The sequence below is a fragment of the Podarcis vaucheri genome (assembly GCF_965113315.1).
Source record: "Podarcis vaucheri genome assembly, chromosome: 6".
Taxonomy (NCBI): domain Eukaryota; kingdom Metazoa; phylum Chordata; class Lepidosauria; order Squamata; family Lacertidae; genus Podarcis; species Podarcis vaucheri.
Genome location: NC_138764.1, coordinates 74,403,293 through 74,424,246, shown reverse-complemented (window position 1 = coordinate 74,424,246; position 20,954 = coordinate 74,403,293). Strand labels below are relative to the sequence as shown.

Genomic DNA, 20,954 nt, shown 5'->3' with positions numbered 1-20,954 from the left:
CTGCAGGTCTAATCTCAAGCTCTTCCTTCACTGTTCTGGGTTATCCTTGCCGCTTTCAATCTGTGGGTAGATCTGTTCCATAAATGTAAAGCACATTCAATGCATATCACTTTCCCGAAAGAATCCTGGGAACTGTAGTTTGCTCAGGATGCTGGGAATGGTAGCATTAGGTCCAAACTCTGGTTTGTTTCACTCCAGACAAACTGGGAGCTGTAACCAAGATTTGTTCTTGGCTCACCGCTCTTGGTTTCTTTGGGGGAAACAAACTGCAAACCTGGGTCCACACTTGACAGACCCTGTTCTGCTTACAGACTCCATTCTGCTTTTCTTATACCTTCTGAAACAGAGTAACCAACATTAATACTGGATTTGAAGATAAGGTTCTTTGTAGCATCATCTAGCAGATATGAATTTGGGTTTCTTCCTCGATACCCTAATAGTAACTCTGATTACCTTTCTGCCATGTTTGTCAGCTGAACATATTTTGTCCACACTGCTGCCCACATCCTTTCCATTTTCTTGCCTGCAGCTTGTTCAGAACTCAGCAGTTTTCTGGCTACAGTGGAAAGAGTCCTCATTTTGGTTATCTGTATGAGATCTCAACTGCAGTGTGTTTCAACTGACATTGTGTTGCCCAATCGTGTTGCTGTGTAATGCTGTGCAAACTTCCATTGTCCTCACCAGCTTAAATACTTCTGTTTCAATGCATAGTTTTTGTCTGTTTATTATTGCTAACCCCCCCTCCTAATTATTTAAGTTCTTAAATAAAGCTGTATTGCCCAATGTATCAACAGCATTCAAGAATAATTCCCAACCCAATTCTCAATACAGATCAAAAGTGTTTTTCCCCAAACTACATCAAAATGTAGTATTCCGTGAAAAACAGCAGGATTGATGTTGTGGCTAACATCATATGTACTCAGTGGTGGAAGTGCACTGCATGCAGAGTATATAGGAATGGGTACACATACTTACTTGAGAATAAGTACTATTCCTCAGTGGAATAAGTAAACATGCATAGGATTGGGCAGCTAGTCATAGGTATCTCAGGCCAACAATGTATCTAACATGCAGAGAGATGGATTGATCTACTCCTTTCTGGCTTTTTGTTTGTTTTTTACTGTAGTCAGGATGAATAAATTTGCCAGGATAACCCCACAATTCCATTAGTGTGGTAGAATGTCAAAGAGGGCATTGAGTCCAGCAAGCAAGAAATCGCAGAAGGGGCAGAATCCTCCACAAAATCATTGTGGGTTGGTGATACCAAGCCCCAAGAATAATATGGAGGACATGCTATCGTCCCCCAGATCAAAACATTCAAGGAGATTTTGAGATGAAGGATGAGAGCAGAGAAGGACTCACAAGAGAAATGTCGCAGTAATGGGTTCTTTACAAAGATTGGTCCAGTCACAACAAAGACATGAAATTTCCAGATATTCTAAAGGACCGTGCCCTAGAACAGTTGGTCATGGAAGCAACCAGAGGACTGGTGAACCAGGACTTAATATTACGAGTGGTGCGCAGGACCTGGTGCGATCTGTAAATGTTGCTGACACAATTGGGAACAATGAGTCTAGCACTATTGAATTCAATATGTATGTGAATGTCTAATTGCCAAGGAAATCCAGCATGGTCAAAATTGACTTCAAAAAAGAAAACTTCCTCAAAATGAGGGGATTGGTAAAAAGGAAGTAGTAGCCTGAATAGGATGCTGGACTAGGTGATTTATTTCAACAAGAATATTTTTATTTTGCTTTAGTGTCCTATTGTGTTCAAGAACCCTGCTGTAGCAGATTAAGGATGCTTCCAGGTGGGGGTTTAATATTACAGATTATTCAGATCTGTTTTTTCTGTGTGCAAAACAGACATGCAAGTGCCCACACATTTTTCACAGGCATTTCAGTATTTCCTGTCCATATCAGTGGATGACTGATGGAGTGTGTCTGCTGGACCCTCACCTCAATCACAACTTCCCTGCCCTCCACTATCTTTCCCTGTTCTAGGTCTGCACACAAATATTTATGTACTTGTGCACATGCTAATAGTAATCATGAGCTCGGTCTAACATTCCTTTTGATCCCTCAGATTTGCACAAAATCAAAAATTGCACGAGCTAATTTACAATTGCTTGACTGTGTGCATTTGAACACTTCTTGGGTAGGGACATTAAACAAACAGACGATCCGAGGTGTGTGCACAGCTACCTGCACACATGCCCTGTCAGTACCTAACTGGCATAGCTGAATTGACCAATTAGAAGACAAATGCCATGCCTACTGGGATGCACAGAAAAGACCAAAGTTGCTTCTCCTATACATATTGAAATATGTCTGGGTATGGATTACTCTTGTCTAATTTGAATGGGGTGGTGGTGGAGTGGATGAATAATGCTCAAATGTGGGCAAGCCCTTTACAAATTGCTCCTCTGAAATGGATTGCTAAAATCTAGATTTCCCATCAGTGTGGCACCATCAGTGGAACTGTTGCTTTGCAAGCTTTTGCCTATCGCTGGACTGTGGCCTTCAGAAGATTGCCCTGTCTGAGGGCCAAATTCCCACCCTTGATTCAAGGAGCCATTCTGCATCTGTGTTATCTGCAACCAGAGATCTACTGTTTTCTGTTGGTTAGCTAAAATATAGCAATCCTTGGGGCAGAATGCTCAGAAAGGATCTGAGTCTCTGCACTGCCTTGTGAGAGCTCCCCGGGGGGTTGTGCAGCGGATGGAGCTGTGAAGTTTGTGGCCGGCACTTGTGTGTGGGTGGCTGCAAGGGTGGAGCAAGAGGGGGAAGTGCCAGAGCAACCACCAGCATAGTGATAAGGAATTTCCTGCGCTCGCTTTTTATTTATTTATTTCACCGGGTGGCTGGTTATAAACAGCAGGAGAGATGGGTTTGCCAACAGCAGTGGGTGAGTGACTATCCAACCAACCGGGAGTGTCGGAACAGGGTGGGCGAAAACCTCTGTGTCTGCTAAGTGTGTGTTGTGGAGACGGAGGAGAGAGGAAATAAAGCCCAGATGCTGGGGCTGAACAGGAGTGCCATGCTCAAGAATGCCTGTCTGATTTAAGCGGCCTGTGACTTCCCAATTGGTTTATGCGAACTTGGTTGCCCATAGCTCTGCTGTTTGTGCCTTTCTCTTTCCTAAGCTGGACTACCGTAGGAAAAACATGTCCCTCCTCTGTCTTCAGGAATGAGTTTACTGTCCGCAGGTTATAATTTGGTGAATGTGCATGTGTGTTGATGTAAGCAGTAGTCTTGTTCCAGACCTTACAGACAAAGGCTCCTTCTAGACTGGGATTTTGTACCCCCACCTGCAGGAAGTAGCATGTTCCAAAGACAGCCATGTTCTACATGAGGGTTTCCAAAACTTGGGTCTCCGGCTATTTTTCGGACTACAGTTCCCATCATTTCTGACCACCCTGCTAGCTAAGGATGATGGGAGTTGTAGTCCAAAAATAGCTGGAGACCCTTGGGAAACCCTGGTCTAGACATTCTCTGAGTGAGGCTCTGTTAGGTGTACATGGGGCTTTTTGTTGCAGCCTCTGCCTTCCTAACAGGGGCGTGAGTGACATACAGGAAGTTGACGGAGCTCTCTTCAATGAACCGCTTGCTTTTTGTGGTTTCTAGGTGTTCCTCCAGCCCCATGGGCTGGCTGACCCGCATGGCACCTGCTCTCAGGGTTCCTCGGGTGGCTGGCCTCTCATACCTCAGTCCAGAGAATCCTTTGCTGGCACAGCATGGTCCTCTCCTGTTCAGCATGCCCGAAAGTCGATAGTTTCCTCCTGCTACGTGAGCGAAAGAGGGCAGGAATGGAGAAGTGTCAGGAAGTCAAGAAACATGTGCGTCTGCAGGATAGGTGAGTTGAGAGCGCTCTGCGTTTTGGCTCAATGTGCAGATACCAGGGGCTGAGAGTTTATGTGCAAGTTGTTGCTCTAGAACATGGGTAGGCAAACTAAGGCCTGGGGGCTGGATCCGGCCCAATCACCTTCTAAATCTGGCCCGTGGACAGTCCGGGAATCGGCGTGTTTTTACATGAGTAGAATGTGTGCTTTTATTTAAAATGCATCTCTGGGTTATTTGTGGGGCATAGGAATTCGTTCATATCCCCCCCCCCGAAATATAGTCTGGCCCCCCACAAGGTCTGAGGGACAGTGGACCGGCCCCCTGCTGAAAAGGTTTGCTGACCCCTGTTCTAGAAAGCTACTTAACAGATGAAAAGGGGTGCTTTGGGAGAAAAGGGGACTCACAGCATCCTAGTGAGGAGCAAGATGCTTCCATGGACAGCTTTATATGAACCAGGCTGCTTCCAGCGGCATGCAGCTGTACTCAGGAGACCGGTGCTGAGTCCAACACCTGGAACTTTTAGAAATAAGACTCTGGCTATGCTTAGTATTATAATTATTGTTTATTATAGTTATTTGCCACTTTTTACAAGAAGGTGTCTCAAAGTGACTTGCAATGGAAGAACAGGACTACCAAGACATATTAAAGTCTATTATAAGACTGCAAGGAAAATCCCCAAAGGCTCATCCATAAATATATATAAGGCCCCATCCATTTGTCCTGAGATTTCAAGTCTTGGGTCTCAGAGGGTAGCTTTTCCCCACCCCCACCCCCCAGGAAAACCTGCTGTTTACTGGTGAATCAGAACAAAGGTCAATCCGTACAAAAACCTGATTGATGTTTTGAAATATACTCAGAGTCGCAAAGTGATTTCATGCTCTTTATTCAGCTCATAGTGGTGAGGAAGAATGAATGAAAGTCCCCTCACAGTATCTGCTTTATATACATTATTTACACAATGGGCTGCACATGATTGGCTAATTCCGAAATTCTACTGTAAGCCAATCAGGTTGTGGATTCACTTCTATCTGGAGCAGGATTGGGTGGTTCCTGCCAACCAATCATACTGCTGCATTGTTCTAGGACCAATCAGACTGCTGCATTCTGAATCCTATTGTTCTAGGACCAATCAGACTGCTGCATTTTGGATCCTTTTGTTCTAGGACCAATCAGACTGCTGCAGTTTGGATCCTATTCAACTCAGTACATAACATGTTTGTTCCAGTTTTGTTCCAGTGGGTTTTCCTGGGGGGAAGCGGAAGGACGGGTGGGGTGAAGGGACATCTCTTAGACCTGTGACTTGAAACAAACGCCCTAAATTAGTGGCTGCACCTCTACTCATTTTACTCAGCAACATGTCAACCTTCCCGTCAACCTACCACTCTTCCCACTAACCCACCCTTTTCCAAACCCACACGCCTCCCGACCCCTCACGTGACACTGCATCCTGCCCCCCCGGACCTTTCGCTTTCCACCTTGTGCCACTGCTGCAGCCAAGTTGGATGAAGAGATGGCCTGGCCAGATGAGCACTACAGGAAAGAGGCCCGAAGCGGTGGCTGGTCTGGGGATCTGCCACTGCCCCTCCTAGTCAGGCTGGCCCTTTATTATAAATGGTGGCATTGGCAGAAGCAGATTACCAGACTGGCAGACCCTGGCTTCTGACCACCTTCCTCCTCCTTGCATTGGGCTATTTTTGCACCCTAATTGGCAGTGGCACAAAAGCAGCAGATCCAACTAACAAACTGAAACTGACACGGGGACAAACAGAAGAAGACGCCTTCACCCCGGTATGGCTCCCCTTTATCACATACACAGCCCAACAGGACAGTGACAATAATCCACCAACAGCATACAAATCAGTATGGCTAACCTGATCCAAAACACCCACCCACCTCACTCACACACGAAAACAAAGATCACCACAGCCAATCGCAAGCAAACAGTCACACCCTAGGCCAACCCCAACCTCTCTCACCACCAAAGGAACACAAGTGAACAACACAAGCAACGCTGACACCAAACTCTACATACATTAAACATAATAGAAACACCGCCACCCGACCCCACCCCTATCCACCCTCCCTCCCTCCACCCCCTCTCTTTTTTCTTTTTTCTTTTCTTCTCCCCCTAATGCCTCAACAAATGAAACAGATTTGTAAAAATGTTACATGGAAAAAAACAACAACGAGGCACTACACTTCTGTAAAACAAGAAAATCCTGAATAAAATATATATTAAAAAAAAAAGCAGATCCCCAAGGTGGCCATTAGTGGCACCAGACAGTCTGGGGGTCTAGATCCAGGAGCAGAGGCCCCAGGGCATGTAGGCGGAGGAGCCAGTGGAGCTGCTGGGGGGCTGCTACAGCTTGTTTCAGCTGACCCTTTGCAGCTTGCCTAGACCACCCATTCACTGCCTCTCATTACACTGTATTTCACAGCACCACCTGTCTGTGGACAAGTGAAATGCAGGATGATGACATTCTTACATTTTTATTATATGTAAAGAAAGCAATTCTAACCCACCTCACTGAACACCAAAAGAGGCCACAAACATACATGATTTCCATCAAATTAAGGGCTGAAGGCCTGGGTAAATAAAAATGTTTTTGCCTGATGCCTAAATACAGAATGATCACGTCAGGTGTGTTTCCTTTAGGAGAGCATTTTATAAGCAGGGAGCCAGTACAGAAAAGGCAATTTTTTGTTTGTTCTGCCACTCTCTATACCTCCCTTAGAGGGGACACACAGAGAAGGGCATAACATTGGTATGGGTGTTTTAAAATTTCTTTCACACAATCATTTGCAGAATTCCTCTTGCCCTGTTTGTGCTTAGTCTGGAACATTTCTGTTCTGGAAGAAGGAATGGACTCCCATAATCATTGGAACCAATTTAAGGATTTTTTTTTTAATATATGATTGAAATATCAGTCTGAAACTGGGCCAACATAGGAACTCTCTGGCTCATTAATGTGTGACACTCATGAGCTGGGGTCCCAATAATTGTGTAGTGACAATATTGCTTTGGTACTGTATGCTACATATTCAGTGTATAATAGTTAAATTCTCAATCTCAGGCTTCCCTTCTAGTTTCTCTCAGTCTGGAGTGGCTGTGTGATGCTGCAGCTAGAGTCTAGGGTATTTATTTATTATTTAGATTGTTGTCCTCCCTTGGGCATAAGGTCCTTGGGTAGGTTACAAAAATGTAAAAATATAATATTAGAATTTAAAACAATTTATAATCAGAAGATGGAGAGGGAAGCATTGTCAATATACACTTGGCAAGTAAATGAAATTTACTTGCATTGTTCTATAAGATTTATGCAGGATTAAAATTGCCTTTGATCCCAGTTACTATTTTGCATCTTTTCACTAGCTTGCAGCAGCACATTTTACCCCTTTCACACAACTCTTCTACCCTATTCTATAGATGGCTTTCTCTAGGCTTATAATTTGCACATTTGGGTTTCTCTCCCTTTCAGAAGGGGCTCCAATGTGTCGCTGGTGCTGGACATGAGTTCTCTGAGCAACACCGAACCCATTTCATCTGTCTCCACCCCAAGGGATGTCACAGTGAAGCTCCTGAACACCACCAGCCATGTTCTTACTCAAAGGATGCTCCAGCATCAGAACTGGAGCCTAGAGGAGCTTCAAGAGGAGTTTGCGGTGAGACCCTCAGAACTGCCTCGTCCTGATTTCATTCCAACCTAAACCTCCAACCTCCATCTTGCAATCTAGACTACTGCATATTGTAGAATTGGGAGGGATTCAGAGCAGAGCAACCAGAATGCTCAAGGGAAGGTTCCAGAATTGGGGTTGTTTTGGTTTTTTTTAGTTTAGAGGAAAGGTGTGAGAAGCAACATGATAAAATTGCATGATAAAATTATGCATGGTTTAGTGAAAGTTGATAAAGTATTTTTTTTTCTTCCTCTCTCCCTCTCTTAGTTATAGTACTAGATCAGTGGTTCTCAATCTGTGGGTCCCCAGATGTTGTTGGATTACAACTCCCATCATCACTAGCTAGCAAGGCCAGAGCTCAGGGATGATGGGAGTTGTAGTCCAACAACATCTGGAGACCCACCGCTGTACTAGATCATGAGGATCTCACTCTCTTAACACTAGATCTCATGAAGCTGAATGTTGTAAGATTCAAGACAGACAAAATAAAGTACTTCTTCACACAGCACATTGTTAAACGATAGAGTTAGCTCCCACAGGAGGCAATGGTGACCACCAACTTCGATCGCTTTAAAACACTAAACAAATTCACGATGAATAAGGCTCTCAAAGGCAACTAGCCATGATCCCTATGTTCTGCCCAATGTGGGAGGCAGTATGCCTCTGAATGCCAGTTGATGGTAATCACAGCTGGGGAGAGTGCTCAGGTCCTGATGTTGAGCTTCTCCTAGGCATCTGGTTGCGAGAACAGGATGCTGAACTAGATGGGTCACTGGTCTGATCCATCTCCCTCTTCTTATGTGTTCCCGTTAGAAAACTGTTCTACCTGTGGTTCTCCAGATGCTGTTGGACTCCCAACTCCCATGTCCCCCACCCAGCATGGCCAATGGTGATGGAGGATGGGAGTTGTAGTCCAAGAACATCTGGAGAGTCACATGTTTCCCATGCTATGGCAATAAGCATTTTGTGCCTAGCATCTTAACAGAGCAGGAAGTCCCTCCCTTTTTTTCTGGGTTTTATAAGATGAATAATAACACCACTACCCTTTATAAAGAGCTGGGCTTATTTAGGCAGGTGACAGATCTCCATAACAGTCCTTTTCGGCTGACAGCAGGTTAAAAGGGGAACAATTCAGAGTATGTGTTGGGAAGCAAAAGCATATTTGCATTTATACTCTCTCTTTCCAACACTTTGGGTGCTTTATGTTTCAGAGAGGGGAATATTTCAGCAATTCCTTCTTTCCTCCTTTACAGAAAATCCCCTCCAACTTTGCCAGTGCAGAAGAGCTGGACATCCCCAGACGAGCAGCAAAAGACAGATATAAATCCATCCTACCAAGTATGTTTGCCTCTTGTGAACAAGGAAAGTGGAGAGGTGGCAAAGGAATGCAGACCAATGGACCCATCTATTCTCATTTGTATTCTTTGACCAGTGTCAGGTCACATTTGCACCATATAGCTAAAGCACATTTAAAGTGCATTTTGTGTCCCCGCCACCGGCCCAAAAATCCTGAGAACTGCCTGAAACTGCAGTTTTGTGAGGGATAAACTACAGTTCCCAGGTTCTTTTGGGTGAACATAATGAAGAAGAAGAAGAAGAGTTTGGATTTGATATCCCGCCTTTCACTCCCTTTAAGGAGTCTCAAAGCGGCTAACAATCTCCTTTCCCTTCCTCCCCCACAACAAACACTCTGTGAGGTGAGTGGGGCTGAGAGACTTCAAAGAAGTGTCACCCAGCAGCTGCATGTGGAAGAGTGGAGACGCGAACCCGGTTCCCCAGATTACGAGACTACCGCTCTTAACCACTACACCACACTGGCTCTCCTATAAATGTACAGTAGGGATGTGACCTTGCATTCTTCTACACTTCAAAACACTAGCATACCCCTATTTTTAATCCCATCACCAGAGAGGGCCCTTGAGGCCTATGTGTAGCTCTCCCCTCTTACACACACTGAAAGGTGGCATGACTCTAGGTCAGTTGTGACTGTATCAGTGAGTATAAAAGAGGCACACATAGCTCTGTTGTGCACCTACAGAGCAAATGGTTGGATTTTGTTTTTCATGATCAGATTCCTTAGCTTCTGAAAATAACAGCTCAGTCACAGCTGCAGCACTCCTGGCTGTTCCTCCAGAGAGCTCTGTTCAGTCCTCTTTGCTGGATGATGGAGATGTGCCACATGGTGTGTCCTATGTCCTTGCTTGCTGCACCACCCCAGCCCTGCCCAGATAAGCTGTGGGGATACTTGTGTTGGGAAGGTAGCTCCCCACTACCACGTGGGAATGCAGTCCTCAACAGAAAAGAAATGAAAAGCTTCCCTGCCTCTTCTGTAAAAGTTCCACCCTTTGGCTTTAGCAGACATAATTTCAATCCCTGCTGAGATGTGCAGGATGCCTTACATAATCATAACAATACCTTGTGGCTTTAGAAGTTGTGATGAGTCGGAGTGGAAAAGTTTCTAAAGGCCAGAGACATAGGGGAACCTCTTGTAGATGCCACCTTGTTTGCGTAAGATGGTGACGGGTGTTTGAGTGGGAAACAACTCAAGGCCATTTTATATGCCAGATAGACTTGCCATTGTGGTGGGATGAAAACTCCACCTGTGTGAGCAGAAATAAAATGACTGCTCTGTGTTCTAGCTGCTGTAGTGGCATACATCACTTCTGACATGACTGTTGGAAAGGCAAATTCATTGTAAATAATGAGTCTGAGCAAGGACAGAAGAACCTGAACCAGAAGAGCCAGTGTGGTGTAGTGGTTAAGAGTGGTGGACTCGTAATCTGGTGAACCGGGTTCGCTTCCCCACTCCTCCACATGCAACTGCTGGGTGACCTTGGGCTAGTCACACTTCTGTGAAGTCTCTCAGCCTCACTCACCTCACAGAGTGTTTGTTGTGGGGCAGGAAAGTTAAAAGGCGATTGTTAGCCACTTTGAGTCTCCTTAGGGGAGTGATAAAGTGGGATATCAAATCCAAACTCCTCCTTCTCCTCCTCTTGGACTATGGCTCCCATCATCCCTGACTGTTGGCTATGCAGACTGGGGCTGATGGCAGTTGAAATCCAACAACATTTGGAGGCCAACAGGTTTTCCACCCAAGGGTTAAAAAGTTAAAGGTACCCCTGCCCGTACGGGCCAGTCGTGTCTGACTCTAGGGTTGTGCGCTCATCTCACTTAAGAGGCCGGGGGCCAGCGCTGTCCGGAGACACTTCCGGGTCACATGGCCAGCGTGACGAAGCTGCTCTGGCGAGCCAGCACCAGCGCAGCACACGGAAACGCTGTTTATCTTCCCGCTATAAAGCGGTACCTATTTATCTACTTGCACTTAGGAGTGCTTTCGAACTGCTAGGTGGGCAGGAGCTGGGACCGAAAGACGGGAGCTCACCCTGCCGCGGGGATTCGAACTGCCGAGCATACGATTGGCATGTCCTAGGCACTGAGGTTTTACCCACAGCACCACCCGCGTCCCAATACCCAAGGGTTAGGATATTATAATTAGATGATGCTGTGTGCACGGTCTTTGTGTTCAGGCACCATATTCGATGTAACCAAACTGTCCCTTTAGATCCCCAGAGTCGTGTGTGCCTCAAGAGAGCGCTGAGCCAAGAAGACGAGAGCTACATTAATGCAAACTACATCCGGGTGAGCCAGAGGGTCATTGAGGTGTGAGAAATCTGAAGATGACTGTTGGGATGTGTCTTACTTGTTGATATTTCTGTCTCACCTTCTAGGGTTATGCTGGGCAGGAGAAGGCCTATATTGCCACCCAGGGGCCCATGCTTAATACAGTCAATGACTTCTGGACAATGGTGTGGCAGGAAGGAGCTCCTCTCATCGTTATGCTCACCAAACTCAAGGAAGCGAAAGAGGTATGATTGGTGTGGGCCTTGAGCAGCGCCGGCCCTACCATTAGGCAGAGTGAGACGGCTGCCTCACGTGGCAGATGCTGGGTGTGTGTTTGTGTGAGGAGCAGACAGAGTGTGTCCTGAAACCACTAAGCTAGTCTGCTGCCCTCAAGGGCAGAGGAGAATGCTACTCTATTGCCAGTACCAAAGTATGATTCATTGGTGAATGCACTGGTGATTCAAGTGCCAGTCTGGTTGGCTTTTATATATGTAATGGAGAGAACACCAGAAAAGGGTACCCAGTACTAGCAACTTAAAATAAAATTTAAACAGTTAAAAGTGTGGCACTTACTATAACAAGTTCATGGTGAGTACCACACATTATTTATTTATTTTATTTTTTTTTAAAGCACTGTCTTTACCTCAGGCAGCAAAATGTATTGGCCCTGTAGACTTCTCTCCATCTGCTGTGAGTGAGGATAAACAAATTCCCTGGAGGTGAGGGGACTTTCCAGACACTAACAGAAGAACAGTGAGCAAGCTTAAATTTGTAAACATTTCATCAAACAGGGATGGACAATAGATACTTTTATTCATGCTGAGAGCACATCCTTTAGCATTAGTGGTAAAAAAACCCCACAGCATTGGTAAGTGCTTCCCGCATTCAGGAGCAGAATTTGGTTCTCACTGTGGAAAGAACAACAGAACCTCCTAGAGACGATTAGCAAACCATCAGTTTAACAAAGAATGCTCACCCAAGCTTCTATAACTGCGTATTTTGGGTCATAAATGCAGGGGGAAACTAGGCAACCAGAATGCTGACATTTCCAGCCATGGGCCAGCTCTCTGCTTCAGGGGGAAGAGGATTAATTTGGCCCCCAGTGACACTCACTCTTCTAAAATGCATCCCAAGACTTCAGTGCAGCATAGCAGGACCTTGCTGATGAGTTGTTTACACCCCATTCCTTAAAAGATTACAGCTGTGTAATATTATGCATAGGGACGCGGGTGGCGCTGTGGGCTAAAGCCTCAGCGCCTAGGGCTTGCCGATCGAAAGGTCGGCGGTTCGAATCCCCGCGGCGGGGTGCGCTCCCGCTGCTCGGTCCCAGCGCCTGCCAACCTAGCAGTTCGAAAGCACCCCCGGGGGCAAGTAGATAAATAGGTACCGCTTACCAGCGGGAAGGTAAACGGCGTTCCGTGTGCGGCTCTGGCCCGCCAGAGCAGCGTTGTCACGCTGGCCACGTGACCCGGAAGTGTCTCCAGACAGCGCTGGCCCCCGGCCAATAGATGTGAGATGGGCGCACAAACCCCAGAGTCTGTCAAGACTGGCCCGTTCGGGCAGGGGTACCTTTACCTTTACCTTTAATATTATGCATGCTCATTCAAAGAGAGGGGAAGTGTTTACTCAGAAGTAAGAACCACAGTACTGTATTTTGCTTCCCTGTAAGTGTCTTTTGCTTCCCTGTAAGTGTGTATAGGATTGCAGCAGTGCTATTTTTCTAGGGAAAGAGGTGCCGGAACTCACTTGTTCTCTTATAATGGCTATGGCGCCCACCTGAGCGGTCCCAGAACTGAGTTCCAGCAAGTTCCGGCTAAAAAAACGGGTCAGGATCGCAGCATTATTATATCTGGAGGCACCGTTGGCTGACACAAATATCTTCAGTACAGTGGGGAGGCAGTGTAAATGGCTAAGCTACCTCATCTAAACTCTGATATCCCTCTTGGTTCATTTTCTACCATAAGGCGGCTTCTGGAACAGCCTATAAAGAATGTTGGGGCTTTCTGAGTACCTGTTTGGTCTGTAGGCCCCTTGCCGCTGTACACTAGCTTTTTGATCCTGGTGTACTATGTTCTGGATTGCGTAGGTGGATCTGGTGTGACTGGAGCTGGTGGTTGAATGGTTCTGCTTTTTTATATTATGCTTATATTCTGAGTCACTCGCTTATATTGACTTACGCTACCACTTCTCCTCATGGGGATCCTCGTCCTTCTGGTTTCAGAAATGTGTCTGTTACTGGCCTGAAACGGAGACAACCTATGGGCCCTTCACCATCCGCATGCAAGGCATTTGTGAATGTGAAGAATACACCATCCGCGACTTTGGCCTACAGGTAGGCTAGGAGGGCTTGGGACACAAACAGAGACAGTGGTGCTCTCTGGCAAAGGTTTACTGTGCAATCATTGTTGCTCATGTGAAGTGAGAAGTTTGGAGGGGTGGCCTGGGAGAGGGCCTTCTCTGTGGCAGCCCTTCAGTTGTGGAATTACCTTACTTTTCTGTGTATAAGACGAAGTGTTTTTATTTAAAAATTATATTAAAAATTGGGGGTTGTCTTATACATGGATAGTGCATGGGGGGAGACGGGACGTGGGATTGGTTTCTGCCATGAGCTGGAGATGGTCAGCAGCTATTGGAAATGTTAAAGGTAACGGTACCCCTGACTGTTAGGTCCAGTCGTGGACGACTCTGGGGTTGCGGCGCTCATCTCGCTTTACTGGCCGAGGGAGCCGGCGTTTGTCCTCAGACAGCATCCAGGTCATGTGGCCAGCATGACTAAGCCGCTTCTGGTGAACCAGAGCAATGCACGGAAACGCCATTTACCTTCCCACCGGAGCAGTACTTATTTATCTACCTGCACTTGACGTGCTTTCGAACTGCTAGGTGTGCAGGAGCTTGGACCGAGCAACGGGAGCTCACCCCGTTGTGAGGATTCGAACTGCCAATCTTCTGATTGGCAAGTCCTAGGCTCTGTGGTTTAGACCACAGCGCCACTTGCGTCCCTATCAGGCGTGTTATTTGTGACAATTGTGTGGGCAATATGGCAGCTTCTGCCAGACGATAGGTGGAATTTGCGACGTGTGCGAGTGGCAGCGTAGGTCAGGCAGGTGAACGACTTTTGGCAATCCCCCCTAGAAATCCCCCCTAGAAAAAACTCAACCAAAAAAGCTCAGCAACTCTGGGCAATCTCCCCCCATTTTCTTAATTTGGAGTCCCCCAAAATAGGGGGCGTCTTATACACAGGGGCATGTTATACACGGAAAAATACGGTAGCTCCCCACCGAAGTGCGCCTGCACCTTCATTACGTGGTGTCTGTTGCATGCTGAAGATACATCTCTTTCCCCTGACCTTTGACATCTTGCAGGGAATGCACCCAGCAGGATTGAACCCTGCCCACGCTCATCAGCTGGTGTCAGCCCATGACACCAGCTGATTGACAAATAGGCATGGGTTTTTTTTTGGGGGGGGAATAGCCTCATAGGCCAAAGTGGACCGTCTGGCAACCCAAGAGTTTGCTCCCAAGTGGGTGCTTTCCCACCTGAGTTAAGGTCCAGAAGGGAATGTTAATTTACAAACAGGTCATTCAGAACTGATGTTTGTGAGTGCCCAAGTAGCTCATGAACACACTCCTGTTCTTCTATTCACCAACCACACCAGCAGGTGGAGTTTGGCAGAAGGTAGCCTGGGTATGGGGGAGGGTGAGGGTTTTTTTGCCCCACCCTCAGTCACTCCTCCCTCCGTCCCTAGTTAGTTTACAATTAAACTGCAGTTTCCTTGTCCTTAAAAAAAAGTTTCCCCCCAAAATTTTGACAGAACAGAATTGTGCAACATCCATGATACTGAAAACATATTTAGTGCTCTGAGTGGGTGTGTGCCTGTGCCATTCTTTCGGCAATTTAATATGATTCCTCTCTCTCAGCCTTCTCCAACTTCATATCCAAAGCACCCTGAGATCCAAGAGTGTTGATGGCAGAGGAGAAGGGAATCAAACCAGTCTCCTGTAGCTTTTCTCACTGTTTTCTCTTAATGCAAACTTCCCCAAGAATCTCCCACAGCAGAAGGAAGCTTATTTGCGTTATTGGAGAGGTTTGGAAAAAGCAACAAGAGGTGCCAAGGGTTTTTTCCTGCTGCACAGATACATTTCCCTCTTCCTCGTGTGTTCCATCCACCCACCCATCCGCAGCGGGGCTTCCTTCTGCTATAGGAAACAGCTTAGAAGAAACAACAGATTGATTTGATTCCCCTCTGTTGTCACAACAACATGATCAAATGGGTACTTTAAGTTGGAGTGGATCTACACACAGGAAAAAATGCTATAAACAAGCCAGAAATCACATCATTGTAAAAAAAAACTCTATGGAAAAACATGTATAAAAATTTCCTGCTTTCTGGCACCATCCGGTGTTGCATGTTTATAGCACATTCAAATTGTTTCTTTATTAATGTAGCTGAGTCCCTGGTCCACCCCAACACATCTGAAAGCAAATCTGTACTGCTTTAACAGTCATGGCTCCCCCTAGAGACTCCTGGGAATTGTAGTTTTCCTCTCAAGGAGATACAATTCCCACCACCCTTAGCAAACTGCAGCTCCCAGGATTCTTTGCAAGGAAGCGAGGGAAATTAAGGTGGCATAAGAGTGTTTGAAATGTTTGGTGGGAATGTGACCGAAGTGAGGAGAGAGGGATTATCTTAATTTACAGAAAGATAGGCATGCTCCCAAGCCTCATGCAGGGCACTAAGCAGCTTCAAACATTTATTTTTATTGTTGCTCAAACCTGCTCATGTGAGAAGCGAGCGGGAGTAGGAGTGTAGCAATAGAGGCCACTCATGGAAATGCCATCACACATGTGACAAACTGCCCTTCCCCTGCTCAAAAATGTGCTAAAGGCCTCACACACCAGCAGTTGCCACAGCTGTAGGCAGGCTATTTTACAAATAAAAATAAATAAAAAGTGTAGGCTGGCATCTTGAGGGTGAAAAACTTCTGAGCGAGAGCAGCAGCATAATATAATAAACTGCAGTGCGGAAACACCCTTTTGCACACACACCCTCCTCAATGATACTCCATTCCGTTTCGTTTCCCACCTGTTTTTCTAGAAACCCACGAGTCTGCAGTCTGTGGCTATTGAACAAGTTCAGGCCTTACTGGACTGTTTTTGGGTCCCATCCCACCTTAGTGCTTCCCCCCAAAATATTTTTCGTGCAGTGGTACCTCGGGTTACATACGCTTCAGGTTACATACGCTTCAGGTTGCACACTCCGCTAATCCAGAAATAGTGCTTCAGGTTAAGAACTTTGCTTCAGGATAAGAACAGAAATCTGGCTCCGGCGGCGCGGCGGCAGCAGGAGGCCCCTTTAGCTAACGGATCTCCGGAACGAATTAAGTACTTAACCCGAGGTACCACTGTACTTCTGCTCTCCTGATACCTCCTTCTTGTGTGAGGACAGTGCTTTTGGACGCCTGGCCTTTGTTGCCCAAGATTTGGGGCTGCATAACATACACGCTATACATTTGAAGCACATCTTCCCCATGCACCCAGAAAAGAATCCAGGAAACTACAGTTTGTTAAGGATGGTGGGAACTGTAACTCCATGGCAGGTAAACTACATTTCCCAGAATCTGAGGTCTCTGTGTGCTTTATATGTGTAGTATGTATGCAGCCATATATTAGGACCCACCCTTATATTTGTTATTAATATTGCATTTAAGATTGCTTTTAACTCTCCCTGGCACCTTGTGTGAAGGGTGGGTAAAACATCAAAATAAAATTTATCCGATAAATTGTAAACAGATAAGAACATTGGCAGGATTATTCTAATAACCTACAGTTTCATAAGAGTATATATTTAAAGTAGATGAACAAATGAGCAAATTTAGTTAATTTGGATATGCAGAAGATATTAAAAATAAATTTAAGGAACCACAGAAAGAGGGGGAAGGGAGTCAAGTTTTGAAATGTTAAAATGATTGTAAAATTAGTGAAATGTATAAAAGCATATTTTTTTATAAAAAAAATACATAATAATAATAATAATAGCAGCAGCAATGGCACTCACAATCTGAACATCAGAAATAGAGGGAATAATTATATGCTTTCTGTTTCATAATGATTCTCAGCTCAACGATGAATGTCGCACGGTGAAGCATATTGTTTTCTCATCCTGGCCAGACCAGAAGACCCCAGAATCAGCCAAGACCTTCTTGCAGTTGGTTTTGGAGGTGGAGAAAATTCTACAGGCCACAGAGAGCAGAGGACCTGTTGTTGTGCACTGCAGGTGAGAAGCTTTCCTCATATCCCTGCAGCAGTGTAAGGAGTTCAGCAGCCTTGGCCTGAACAAAGACCTCCCCAGACTGAAACCTCAGTACCTATGGACCTCCTGTTTTATTTACATTTATATACCACCTTTCCCTCCAAGGAGCTCAAGGTCCTCCTCTCCCCATTTTATCCTCACAACAGCCCTGTGAGGTGGGTTAGGCTGAGAGACAGTGACTGGCCCAAGGTCACCCAGTGAACTTCGTGGCTGACTGGGGACTAAACAGCCTCAGTCCAGTATACCTGAAAGAGCGTCTCCACCTCCATCGTTCTACCCGGACACTGAGGTCCAGCACCGAGGGCCTTCTGGTGGTTCCCTCACTGCGAGAAGCCAAGTTACAGGGAACCAGGCAGAGGGCCTTCTCGGTGGTGGCGCCCTCCCTGTGGAACGCCCTCCCACCAGATGTCAAAGAGAACAACAACTACCAGACTTTTAGAAGACATCTGAAGGCAGCCCTGTTTAGGGAAGCTTTTAATGTTTGATGTATCACAGTATTTTAATATTCTTTTGGAAGCCGCCCAGAGTGGCTGGGGAAACCCAGCCAGATGGGCGGGGTATAAATAATAAATTATTATTATTGTTGTTGTTGTTGTTGTCTCCCAAATCCTAGTCCTGCATTCTAACCACTACACCACACTTTTCTCCTGTCATGTATTTGCAGGTGCTGGTAAAACAAGTAAAATGTATGGTCCTCAGGCTACTTGACTTGTGATTGTGAGAAACAGAAAGCATTCACATTCACTGCTTGTGTGTGAATGGGTCTGCCCCTTTCTCCTGACATCTAGTACCTTCCTCATCCCCCTCAAAGCCTCAGGGGCCACTGCAATCTGACATTATCTTGGTGTTTTGTTCAGTGCAGGAATTGGTCGGACTGGCTGTTTTATTGCCACGCAGATTGGATGCCAGCAACTGAAGAATAAAGGAGAGGTGGATATTTTGGGGATAGTCTGCCAGCTGCGCATAGACAGGTGTGTGCTGACAATCTTCTGAGCTTTCTCATTATGTGTAAAATTCCTGTACAGGGCAGGGGGGAAAACCTAGCGCAATGCATTGTATGTGCTGATGCCCTGTAAAGCAGTTAGGAAACTGCCGTTGGTCTGAGAAGAACGCCACAAGCTTATTAACTGGGACTGAGCAGTTTGACCCTATTATACATGTGTCCTTTTTCCACCCCACTGGCTCAATCCAAAGTGAGAGTGGAAATCCAGTGGATCTGGAGGGCAGCAGGTCGAAGGCTGCTTCAGATGGTAATGTGCATTGCTTCAAAATGTGGTAAATGTGCCCCACAGTCCTACTCCTGAGGCGCTACTCCTGAGCATTCTGGGATACAGCATAAAAAGAAACTTTCTCTCTCTCTCTCTCTGCTTAGTTGAGCTGCCTTTTGATTAGCTGGGTAGTTTTCAAACTCTGTTTTAGGGAACTCTGGTGTTCCTTGAAAGCTTATAAAAGTTGCCTGTTGAGAACATCAATATTTTGTTTCATATTATCCTGCCCCGACCAGCAGACTCATAAGAGAGTTAATCATAAAATTTAATTACAATAATGATCTAAAACAGCATAGAAACGTAACAAAATCTTTCAAAAGCAGTAGGAAATCACACCAATAAAATCCTGTTGGCAGTCATCGAGTGAAGCAAACGACTTTATAAACAAGATTGTCTTCACCAACTTCCAGTAATGGAGGGCAATTTCCCCTGAAATACTTGCTCAGTGCTACTGATCTCATTTACAACAGGTGGGGGAATGCGTAGTCCTCCAGATGTTGTTAGACTCCAATTCTCAACAGCCCCAGACAGCATGGCTATTGTTCAGGGATGATGGGAGTTGTAGTTCAGCAGCATCTGAAGGCCACAGGTTCCCTCCATCCATGGCCTACACAGCTTGCTGACACCGGGGAGTTGTTGATGTGCTCTAGACTGTATATCTCAGTCCATGCAGGGATGTGTGTGTGGAGTCCAGTAGGCCTGGCCTGGCCAGCACTCCAGGGAAACAGTATGCCCTTGTACAACAGCCTTCAACCATTGTAGGCTTGGGACACATTCTTAGGTCAAATATACATCATTGGACCCACTTCTTCAATGTTTTACCATGTATGTATAAGGAGACTGCACAGTAGCAGATTTGACCAAAATGTAGCACGTGTGCTATCAGGAAAAATGACAAAGATATAGAGGGCACTCTCTCTGCAACAGCAATTTCCAGAATAAAAAAATTCCTTCCAGTAGCACCTTAAAGACCAACTAAGTTAGTTCTTGGTATGAGCTTTCGTGTGCATGCACACTTCTTCAGATACACTGAAACAGAAGTTGCCAGATCCTTCTATATAGTGAGAAGGTGGGGAGGGGTATTACTCAGAAGGGTGGTGGGAATGGGTGATTGGCAGATAGCTGAGATGAGCCTGTTGACGACTCTTAACGACTGCAATAGGTCTTACAGGAAAAGGCAAGGGGTGAGAAGGTGAAAAATGGCTTAGTCATGTATAATGAGATAAGAATCCAATGTCTATGTTCAGACCAGGTCTCTCCATGGTTTTAAGTTTGGTAATGAGTTGCAATTCAGCAGCAATTTCCAGTTCCACCATGAAGAAGAGCATCTCCTTTGCTTGCAGAAACTCCCAAATTCAGTCCTCAGAATCTCCATTTGGGTTGGAAAAGGCACATGTCTAAGACCTTTGAGGGCTACTCAATTCAGTTTCCTATGCTTCCTTCTTTAACCCACCCCTCAAAAATTTTTCAATAGCAGCTGCTAGTGTTTAGTTTCCCCCCAGCATTCCTCCATAGTCCTACTGTGGCTGCTTCCTTGCTTCACTGTGTCCTCCCTCCCTCCTTCCCCTAGCCTGGGCCACTATCCCCGGACAACATTTGCAGTGAGGCCCCTAGGAGCATTGTTTTTACCACCACCACCACTCCTTTTGTTATCTTTAGCACATACAGTAGATGCACTAGAAGGCTTGCTTCACTTTCTGGAACAATAGGCAGCATCACCTGAATTGTTTGCAAGGCGTGTTGGGCTCTCGCAAGATGCTAGTTGTTTCACAGAATTGAATCGTTGTAGCTTGCAGTGAGTGCACAACTCAATAGTTTGTCTTTGTATTGCAGGGGTGGAATGATACAAACCAGTGAACAATACCAGTTCCTTCATCAGACACTGGCCATGTATGCATCACAGCTTCCTAAGATCACAGACTGCTAGTGTCATTTTCTTGTGTTGGCATGTGGAATTGGCTCCTCTCCTCCATGACACGTGGCTTGACGGAGCCTTTTTCTGACTCTCCGATCAGTAGCAATATAGAGAAAACTACTTGTGTTTCAACAGCCTGGAGTGTAATCTCTGCCCAAGAAGAAGTACCTGGTTGCCGGCTGCATACCATAGGAATGTCTTCTATCACAAAGCAGACTTCAAAATCTAATGTTGTGTTTCCTGTGCTTGTTTTGAACTCCCTGAATGATGTGTGCAAACTTAAACCAGATTTCAGGTTCCTTGAAAATAGTTTGTTCTGTTTA

The 20,954-nt window shown here is 45.7% G+C and overlaps 2 protein-coding genes across 8 annotated transcripts in view; both read left to right on the top strand.

Moving 5' to 3' along the window:
• Positions 1-20,954, top strand: part of ARL8A (ARF like GTPase 8A) — a 176,504-nt gene that overhangs the window by 111,849 nt on the left and 43,701 nt on the right. The gene's annotated exons all lie outside the window — the stretch shown is intronic.
• Positions 2,766-20,938, top strand: PTPN7 (protein tyrosine phosphatase non-receptor type 7). Of its 7 annotated transcripts, none has more exons than XM_082227431.1 (10): positions 2,766-2,907; positions 3,627-3,855; positions 7,322-7,505; positions 8,771-8,855; positions 11,080-11,156; positions 11,246-11,383; positions 13,360-13,470; positions 17,307-17,412; positions 18,311-18,419; positions 20,550-20,938. In XM_082227431.1, exons 2-10 carry the CDS (start codon positions 3,737-3,739, stop codon positions 20,641-20,643), a joined length of 1,023 nt encoding a protein of 340 aa, XP_082083557.1. In that variant the 5' UTR covers positions 2,766-2,907; positions 3,627-3,736; the 3' UTR covers positions 20,644-20,938. The 7 variants fall into 7 exon arrangements, 6 of the variants coding, with proteins under 6 accessions (XP_082083557.1, XP_082083559.1, XP_082083558.1 ...); XM_082227433.1 differs by having other exon boundaries at positions 17,255-17,412; XR_014220910.1 differs by having other exon boundaries at positions 2,767-2,907; positions 18,306-18,419.

Coding starts and splice junctions, on each gene's coding strand:
- PTPN7 (XM_082227428.1), top strand. CDS start 3,737: ATGGTCCTCTCCTGTTCAGCATGCCCGAAAGTCGATAGTTTCCTCCTG. Junction 8,856..11,079: donor ATATAAATCCATCCTACCAA/GTATGTTTGCCT, acceptor CTGTCCCTTTAG/ATCCCCAGAGTCGTGTGTGC. Junction 13,471..17,254: donor TCCGCGACTTTGGCCTACAG/GTAGGCTAGGAG, acceptor AATGATTCTCAG/CTCAACGATGAATGTCGCAC.